Source organism: Fulmarus glacialis, unplaced genomic scaffold (assembly GCF_000690835.1).
Source record: "Fulmarus glacialis isolate BGI_N327 unplaced genomic scaffold, ASM69083v1 scaffold840, whole genome shotgun sequence".
Classification (NCBI taxonomy): domain Eukaryota; kingdom Metazoa; phylum Chordata; class Aves; order Procellariiformes; family Procellariidae; genus Fulmarus; species Fulmarus glacialis.
Window position 1 is genome coordinate 9,194 of NW_009189323.1, and position 9,966 is coordinate 19,159.

Below are 9,966 nucleotides of genomic sequence, written 5' to 3' on the forward strand. Positions count from 1 at the left end.
TCTGTTTATACAGGCAAAAACAAATAAAAAAAAAAAATCCGGAAGGATGGGCCCATGGCCCTTTTCCAATGAGAAGAGCAAGTCAAAACAATGCACACCATTTGTTTTTGCTTTTCCCTGGCAAGCTTCCTTCAGCTGACTATTGCATGATCTGTTCAGGGCAAAGAGACAAGAAAAAAAGAAAAAAGAAAAAAAAAAAAGCAGGCAGTAGCAATTGCTCCGGTTTCTCTCTCCTGCCGGCGGCTGCAGCCCCGCTGCAGTCTGTGTGGGTTTAAAGCTGCAGCTGTCAGCCAGGGTAACACAAACCCCCGCTCCAGAGGAAAACAGATGGGGCTGGGGGAAGAGTTTTGGGGGGGGAAAAAACCCCAAAACCAAAGCAAAATGTATGTTGTGAAGCAAAAACACTGGATTTTATCCAGCTCCCTTTCCAGCCAAAAGCTCAGGGCTCCCCTGCTTTTCCAGCTGTGCTCCGCTGGACCCCACAGCTGTAGTCCTCTGGTAAAAAGTCAGAGGTCTGGATCAGCTGCTGTGTGCTCCCAGCTGCCCTCCTGCAGGCACCCAGGCCGGACGCCGACTTGCACACCCCACGGAATGGGTGTTTAATTTAGTTTCCTCAGCCTAAACTCCCATTTCCCTCAGGCTCCCACCAGTTTCCCGTCTGTTTAACACGGCCGGCACGGAGTGGGAGCTCCTTGTGGTACTCCCCGCCCTGGGTCAACACCAGGGTATTAAATCAACATACCTTCTGCGGCAGTCACTGCGGCTCCAGCTCCTATTTTTATAGCCACGCTTTGATCAATACAGATTTATTAATAAATCAATCAGGCAGCAACACTGTTGCTTGCAGGAGCAAGCCCCAGTTTTGGTGGGGGGCTCAGCAAGGAAACAATGAACTCTACTCACAGCATCATATATGCACAATAGTTTTATTTTGTTTTTTATATAAAAAAAATTCCTAAAGACTGCAGAACTCTTGTATCCTAATTTCTTACACAAATGCTTCCAAAACCCTCTTCTTTTTAAGCTAATTCCCCCCTAACAACTTGCAATGGCATGGGTTCCCCTGATTTTTGACCTAGTCACCCTTTCTAATGGGATATGTCTAAAGCTGCAATATGGCACTTGGTTGACTTAGTTGGCAGGTTTAATATATCCAGAAAGCTGGGGTATGGAGTCGCACACGGCTTGGAGTCCATCAGCACAGGCGGGGAGCCTGCCTTCGCCTCCGTGCCTCCAGGATGAACCAGACTTTTCTCCTTACTGTGCAAATAACAGGCTTTGGTCATCAACCAGTCCTGTTGTAAGGGATTCTCGCCCCTGAAGAGGATCCCATCTTCAAGTGGGGAAGCAGCACATACAGTCAAGCAATTGTCCACAGCAGTCCCAGGCACTGAGACCCCATCAGTCAATTGTACCGTTGTAAGACTTGTTGAGCTTGTTGAATGTGAACTCTACATTATGCGTGGAAATAGGCTTTCGGTAGAGAGGATTGGATGCCTTTGGAGAAATGAGCAGACAGAAAGAACAAAGATGAGGAACAAAGTCCGTGTCATGGTGAAAATGTGTATAATCCCCCCTTCCTGTGCCTATTAGTTTGGAGATACCGCTGCATTTGGCTTTGACCGAAATGTGCATTCAGATCCAAAAGCAGTGTTGTTGTTTGTCCATAGTTTGTCCATCAGACCCACCATCCGTCCTGTCTGCAGGCACGGGTGATGCCCTCAATTGCTGGGCAACCCCACCTAAAGCCTCCCAGAAGGGCTCCCTCGTAGACCTGACCAACCTGGCTGCTGCCACAGTCGGAACTTGGTCCCCACTCCCCTACCTCCCTCAGCCCTCCAGCACTGCTGGGAAATACATGATGAAACCAAAGGCTGGGTATAATTTTGCAAAGTATTTGTAACTTGCCAAGGGGAAGGGCAGTGTGACGTGCCGGACCCTGAAGCCCTGCTGCATGGCACCGCGGGGCACGGGCACCCGCATCCCTCGTGCCTGCCACCCTTCTCCATCACTGCAGAGCTGTTTGCTGCCGGCGCATCCCAATAGCCCCCCCCATACACCAGCAGCACCCCCGCCCCGGGCTCACCATTTCGTATCTGGCCCGGGAGCGTTCGCTCTGGAATCGGTCAAACTCCCGTCTGTCGTGAATGGTGACGAGCAGCTTCCAGAGCCCCAGCAGGATGATGCCGATCAGCACCACACTGCCAATCACCGCCAGCACGATCGTCACGGCGCTGGGGGCTGAGCTGCACGCTGGTAATGAGGGGGAGAAGGTAATTAGCTCTGGTGTGAGTGTATCCCGGATGAGGATACCGGGACGTAACGACCTGGACCGCAGCCACTGAGCAAGTGACCTCAGGGCAGTTGCTAGCAGCAGTGACTAAATTAAAAAAAGCAACAATCCTCTCTGAAACCAAAAGAATTTTTTTTTTCATTAAATAAATTCCTAAAAAAAAAGCTCTCATGGATGTCACTGGAGCCGGGATGTCACACAGCGCTTCGGGGGAAGAGCAGTGCTAAAGTGCCACCATCCAACACTGACGCCTGGTTTTAAAGCCAGATGAGCCATGTGGGACACAGAGGGTTAAGGCACCTCTGGCAAAAGCCAGCTAAGCTTCTGGCCCACATGGAGACAGGTGATCACGAGGCACTCTAAATAAATACATTAACTGTCAGCTAATCAACTGGTCTTTCAATTAAGTGCAAGCCGCAGCACAAATAAAATAAAACGTGCGGTATCTCAGTCTTTTCCATACTGGCCTGTGCCTCGGAGGACCAGAGCAGACTGCGAGAAGCTACTGCTGGGTGCTCGCCAGCTTGTCCTGCAACACCACGTGGGGTTTTCTTTGAGAAACTGCATTGCACGTGATTAAAATAACACTGGGAAGCACAGCTGTCTGCAGCAGCCTGGGGAGGGGAGCAGGGACACGCAGCCCTTACGCTGCCTGGACCAGAGCTAGCTCTTTGGAGATGCAGAAATCCATAGATGGCGTGGGGTTTTCCTAACACCCCAACTTAACCAGCAGCAGCACCAGGTGTCCCCTTCTGATTTTTTTTGCTCACAGTGGCTGTATCACCAAATCAGTACATGGCATGCATTTTGGAACGTAAATAGACTGGGTTTAATTTCAGCATCCTGAGCTGGCAGGAAGCCCTTCAGCCGTTTGCTAGCAATGCTGGCGGCTCAGGTGCATGTTTCACTCTCGGTCAGAGTCCTTTTTTACTGAGTTGGGAGCATTTGGAGCTGGGTTTCAGCACTGTAAAACACCTCATTTTTTTAAATCATCCTGGTTCATCTGCTTGCACATGCCTTCGTGCAGCCAGTGAAACCAGCCTTTCTGCCCCCCAATAGCCTGTCACCTCTCGCGAGGCAGCCTGTGCTATTAAAAGGAAATCCAAGGGAGGGCCAACCTGGCTCTTTGAGGACGGTGAGGTTGGATTTCCCACTGGGAAGCTCCAAGTAGGTGAATTTCATGACGCAGTTGTTCACCGGGTAGGCGCAGAGGATCGCGTTTGGGTCATCTGTTTCTGGAATGAGATGCAGAGTCGCAGAGTTTTATTTTGGTTTTTATATAAAAAAAAATTCCTAAAGACTGCAGAACTCTTGTATCCTAATTCCTTACACAAATGCTTCCAACACCCTCTTCTTAGTAAGCTACTTCCCCCCTAACAACTTCCGATGGCGTGGGTTCCCCTGATTTTGACCTACTCTCCCTTTCTAAGTGGGATATGTCTAAAGCTGCAATATGGCACTTGGTTGACTTAGTTGGCAGATTTAATATTAGGAATTAGCACAGTTCTCTTCTGCAAGCTGAGCAGCGCTTCCCACGGGTGCCAGGGAGCAGAGGAACGGGGACCAAGCCTGGAAAGCAGCACAGTTTGATCATGATTCATGCAAACTGTAACTGAGCAGCATCCAGACTTACTGCCTGAGAAAATGTGGCACTCAGCAAACGCTGCATGGCAAACAGACGCAACCTCACACACACACACACACACTCACACACTCTTCCTTCGCACAAGGCTGCTTTGGCAATAAATGCCATTTTCTTCTTAATTTGCTGAATTTCTTGAAGAGTGGAAGCTGAAGAGAAAGTGAGGGGCACAGACTGAGCCTGTGAGGACACGGACAGGGCCAGCAGCAGCAGCAGCCCATGGCTGGCTCATGCTCCAGCTGTGCTGAACGGCTCCAGCTCCAGCAACAGTTGAGAAGTTTGGTTTTAAAGAGTGAGACAGAAGAGGAAAATGGGGAGGGAAGGGGAGGAGGGAGGGGGAAGGGAGGAGTTGGTTGGAGGTGAGGATGCGGAGATGGGGGAGTTGCAAGAAATGAGACTACTTGATTCCCATGGCCAAACGGGCGCTGTTTCTTTGCCTGTTTAACATACCGTAACACCAGGCAGAGCCTGTCGCTGCTCTGGACACTCTAAGATGTTTCCTGAGGAAGGCTGCTTCACAAAAGCCATTACGAAGTTTCAGCAAAGCCATCATCTGAGGTTTGCAGTTCTAGCTTCAGGGGCTATTTCAGCAGAGCCACCGTCCTGCATGGCCACAGCTCGTGGGGTGTCCCCGCTGCAGGGACAGTGCCTGGAGGCAGATGGGGCAACATCTCCAGCCATGCCAGGTAGCTCTGCAGGAGCACGTCTCTGTAGGCCTGCATGGGCTGAGAGTTTCAAGGGAGAGGAAGGGATCTGGGCACCCAGTGCTACTGGCTGGCAAAGACGTGACCTTGTCTTAGGCACCTGGAAAATGCTTCCCATGGCTCTCCTCCTCACTCATACCCATGCCCGTCTGTCACGCTGAAAAATGATCATGTTAATGACCACTGCTATTCCAGCCCCTTATCTCCCTCCTGTCTGTTTGTCTTTCCTTTCAATGCCTTTGACCTGCTTTCAGTCGAAAGATTAATACCCTCCATTTCAACAGCTCTGAGCCCAGATGCAACTGCCCCTGTGGTGAGTCCTGACAAAGTTCCTGGTGTGGACAAACCTCAGCTGTTCCTACCTCAGGACAGGAAAACCTGCTCTACCTACACAGTGGTATCAAAGGCAGGGCTGGAGAAGTGTTGATTTTTACAAAGCAAATAATATAGATAAAACTTCTCTGACTAATGTTTCCTGACTAATGCCCTTCTGAGTTGAACAGCAAATCTTAGTTCCTCCAGGCCCAGCTGCTTTCAATCCCATCCTTGCACCATTACTCTACTACAAGATACAGTGATTAAAGTCTCAATAGTAATGATCTCTGTTGGTCTTCACTAGGTTTCAGAGATCACACGTCCACAGAGAGAGGTGTGATGGCCCCATTGAGCTTTCAGGTCCCCTGATGTGTGCTGTTGGCAGGTTCAGCTCAGGGCTGGACCTGTCATGCTCCTCACGTGTTGAAAGCTCCTCTCTGGAACCATCAGAAATGGAAATGTAATACTGCAGAAGCGAAGGAGATCCTGCAGAGTCCAATGCAAGTCATATAAGCCTCCCAAAAGGCATCATTCTGGCTCGTGAGTCCAATGATAGATGCCTCTGCTCTACACAGCTTTGAAGCACTGGCTGCTTCATACCCAGAGCCAAAAGGCACTTGGGATCTTCCAGGGTGTGTTCATTGCAACTCGATATTTAAGAAGGTCCCATCCTCCACTGCCAGGACAATGCAGACCTCTGTCTTCTGTGACAAATATCAGCGTTTGGCCTCTCAGCCGGGACTTTTAACATGTGCTACATAACACAAAAGCACTTGAAGACCAGGATTTGGCTGAGTCTGCCTGTGAAGAAGTCCGTAGTCCCCAAGCACTTTCTCTAGGAATATTTTGCTTTACCTCTTTCTCTAGCAACCCAGATCTCCAAGCTGCAGAGTGCTGTGAGCTCCCAAGAGCTCAGCACTACCTGCAATCTGATGCAGTAGTTCAACAGAATAATAACTCCCCAAAATCTCTCAAAACAGAAATGTGGCTGTGTTTTTCTCTGAAAGCCATTCGGGGAGTTGGAAAACCACAGCCCAGCCTCACCTGCCACGGTACAGTCAGCACAAAAGCTGGCTTTGGCATGGTGCAACACCCAGGCAGGAGAGTTGAGCTTTAATCTCCAGTATTTGCTGGCTCCTAAGAAACGCAGGCCAGCTAGGCATCAGAAAGGAGCCTCGTGTGGTTTGGAAGTGCCTTGTAACCTCTCGCAGTGTGCTGCTGTGGGTGTACTCCCCTGTAAATTGCAGGGAGGATGGAGAGAATGAGAGCAAGTCTTCCAAAGGGAAAGGTGGGAAACCCCACTGGTCGTAATTTAAAAGCTAGACACTGGATGTGAGAGGAGTCAATGGGAAAAACATCGCCTGCAGCTCGGGAGGAAGGGGGAGAAAGGGTGAGCAAGGTAGAGCACTCCTACCTCTATAAACTATGGGAAGAAGAGGAAATGTCAGATGTGGACAGTAATTTATCCCTGCTTGACCTTCCTCCCTCCCTCCAAGGAGTGTTGCTAAGGCCAGGGTCAGCATTGAGATTAAAACTGTCACAAGTTTGAATCCCCTCTACTCCAGCAACAAGGGACTCCCAGAACAGAGCTTGAAAAGAAGGGGGAGAAAGTCATCTGCTGAGGGATGCATGTGTGGGGTGATCTCTAGAAGAGGACACAAAGGGAAGGAGAGGAACTTGCCAAGGGGACTTTTAGCAGTCAGTTCCACCAAAGCAGAACTCATCGTCTCCAAAACAGATTTGCTTTCTCTTACAAGCTCACTTCTTCCAAGATGAATTCTCAGAAGATTAGAAAATGCCTTTTTTGGGTGTTATTTCATCCTTTTGCACTCTCTCACGGCTCATCTAATCTTCTGTCTCATCTCATCTCATCCCACTCTCTTTGCTCCTTGCACGGATGGTAGTCGTTAGATGTGGTAAGATGTTATTTAAAATCAAAGGGTTTTTTACTTCAATATAGATTACAGCCTGGAGAGAGGATCACACATACTACATATACACATATACATGCTACATACACACATACATTTCTAAATACCAAGTGTTCCCTGAGGCTTTTTTTACAGATATGTCTTGGTCTGGTTAAGAGGTGTTCAACGCCACAGTCACTGGCTCTGTGGTGGTGCATTTTCCCCAATCCCCCGGGCCACTCTACGATCTCAGGAATTCCCGTTAGCCTTGGCCTTTGTGTAATGAGTTGGGCAGTGAAGCGTCCCTTGACCGTACCAGGAACTCGTGTTGCCTGGCCAAGGTGAGGAACGAGAGCAGGAATAATTAGTCATCTCCCGACAGCCTTGGACCATTCCTTACCTGGATCGTAGCTCAAGTGGAACGGTACCATTGTTACTGGAATTTTGAGAATTTCAGTCATTACCGACCAAGATTGTGGCCAGGATGGAAATTTACTGATGACTAAAGCCAATCACCTTGCGGTCCTAAGTGAGGCCCTTTGAGCTCTCCTGGACCGCAGCGGGCTGCGACCAGAATCTCCCTCTGAGTGGGATGCCTCTCGGAGCTCGCAAACTCTCAAGTTTGCAAAGTTCGGAGGACCGTCGCCGAAAGCTGACGGTGGGACCTGGGCCAAAACCCTTCACTCCTTGAGGCTCAACCCTCGCCCACTGAGAAATGCCGAGACTTTTGAAGTGAATATTTCACTGAACTTGAGGGGAATTTTTAACAGATGTGCCTTTGTACATTTACATATTTTTGTGTCTGTGTGCGTGCGTGTGTGAATTGGTTTAGGTACCCGATAGCAAGTATAGTACAAATATTGGCATCTCGAATCTGTAATTAAGTCACTGTTGTGATTGTAGTAAATTCTATTGACTCACTTTGTAAATGTTAAATTAGTCAATGATTAAGCGCTGCTAAAATTCTGTGATCCACCTTAAACTGTGAATGAACCTTAGACTGCTACTAGACACATATAATCCCTTAAACATACACCATTGACCAAGTCTGGGACTAGGAGTGGATCCAGCCACACATAAGCTCCATTAGGAGTTTAGAAAGCAAGGTGGTCTTCTCTGAACGTCGTGACTCAGCAGGAGGGTCTCCCTTACCCTTTTGTGTCTTCAGTCTCTGTATAAATCATTCTAGCTCGATTCTAACTCGATTTTCCTTTGTATGCTTCATCCACGTAGTAAGTGATAGAGTGAACCTTGCCATCGAACTTTGTTAAGTCGCACTTCTACAAATTGTATTAAAACCACTTTTGCTAATACCTTTGACAGTGATTCTTTAAGCGATCTAAATCATTCATCTGCAACAGACTCCCACCATCTGCAGTCCTGCTGCTGCCTACTTACTGAGAACATCCACAGTAGCGATGATCTCGTCCTTGCAGTGCTTTTGGCAGGTTTGGTTATCAGCCAGTCTTCCTGAGTTAAACAGCTTGCATTCAATGCAGTCCCTGCAGAAAGACACACGGAGGGGAAGATTAAGCACCCGTCAGAAAACGAATGAACATAGAGATTCACCCCTCGGAAAGGGACTCCCTGAGTGTTGGTCTGGAGGTTGCACATCTGCACCACAAGGAAAGAGCAACTTCAGGGCCAAGCATCTCCATCTCAAGGATGGATTTATTCTAGGGGTGGATTCAATGAAGGTGCAAAACCGCTGGTAGGTTTGGGGTCTGTTTGCGCTTTGGATGTCAGGAACTGCACGTCAGCTACTGCAAAATCCATCCTGCCTGAGATCAAGGCAGACAGCATTGCAGCTCTGCACCAGTCTGAGGCTGATGCCCAGGACACCCCCGTCGCTGCGAGGCAGGCAGTCATCCCCGTCCTCCCCTCCTCTGCAGCTTGCAGCTCACTAGGCCCGATGTTTGCAGCTCAGGGTGCAGCAAAACTGGGGTTGCCATCCTTTCCTCCAGAGCGGGACAGCACTGGAAATGAATGAGAACCTGAACCTCCATGAGGACTTGGGCAGCAACACTTGTTGCTTCTCTGCCTGGGATACCCTCTGGTTGCTTAGCATGGGCTCTGAGCAGCAGCAGGCTTGCCTAGGGCTAATCAACCCTGTTTAACAAAGCGGGAGTAATTCCTTAGCTGCAAAGTCTCCCAGGAACCAAAGAGCTGCCCATCCTACCAGTGAGAAGTCCCTGCTGAAGCCCCCCGTGAGTACCTTTTCGTGCTACAGACACCTGGGCAGGTGGGACACTTCTCACACGTCTCTCCAAAAGCCCCCGGCTCGGTGCACTGACACTTCCCACAGACGCAGGTGCCCCTGCCGCTGCACATCTGCCCGTCGCTGGAAACACAGCTGTCTGTCTCGGTGGAGCAGTTGCAGTTGTCCCCGATGTAACCGGCGTGGCACTTGCACTCCCCGCAGTGACACTCTCCGTGGCCTGAAGGCGAGAGAGGGGAGGAGGCGTCAGCAGCACCCCGGGCCAGCTGCCCCTGTGCCGGAGGGATCAGCAGCCCAGCAGGAAAAGCTGCCAGACAGAGACCTTATTTGGCAGAGCATCAAATAGATGGTGATGGGAAACACCTAGATATCAAATTATTATCTACATTTAGCAGCAAAAAATACTTACTCGCAGCTCCTCCAGCTTCCCTCTGTAGTCACTCAAGACAAATGGGCACCTCTCCGTTCCTAGATGGGACCAGGCAGCCAGGACAGGGGCACAAACTGCCCTTGGGAGGTACCAGCAGTGATGCTGACCATGGGGAGAACAGGACAGCTCCCTTCGAGCAGACACAGCCTGCAGCTGGGGAGGTGAATTCCACCCCAAGTCCCCGCGGGACCCCTGCTCAGCGTAGCACTGTCATCCTTCTGCGGGTGGAGGGCAGCAAAATGAGCAGGTCTACGCGGGTCTATTGCAGAGCCCAAACATGATTAGCTGGCAGAGACTGCATGCTCCCGTCAGGTGTCCAACTTGTTACTCTCTTATTTTCCTCTCTCCAGTTGAGGGTTCCCAAGCACCCCGCTCTTTTCAGGGTGCTCTTTTGCACCCTCCCGGTTCACCCCCATTCAGTGCTTAACACCATCAAACACTGACACCTGAGAGC

The 9,966-nt window shown here is 49.8% G+C and overlaps 1 protein-coding gene across 1 annotated transcript; it reads right to left on the reverse strand.

Annotated features, from left to right (window-relative positions):
• Nucleotides 1-910: 910 nt before the first annotated feature.
• Nucleotides 911-9,302, reverse strand: LOC104079434 (integrin beta-5-like; the record flags this gene model as incomplete). Its single annotated transcript, XM_009581474.1, has 5 exons — nucleotides 911-1,497; nucleotides 2,087-2,253; nucleotides 3,412-3,528; nucleotides 8,263-8,366; nucleotides 9,080-9,302. Coding segments are annotated over 5 exons (707 nt in total), but the record flags the coding sequence as incomplete, so codon positions are not given.
• Nucleotides 9,303-9,966: the final 664 nt, after the last annotated feature.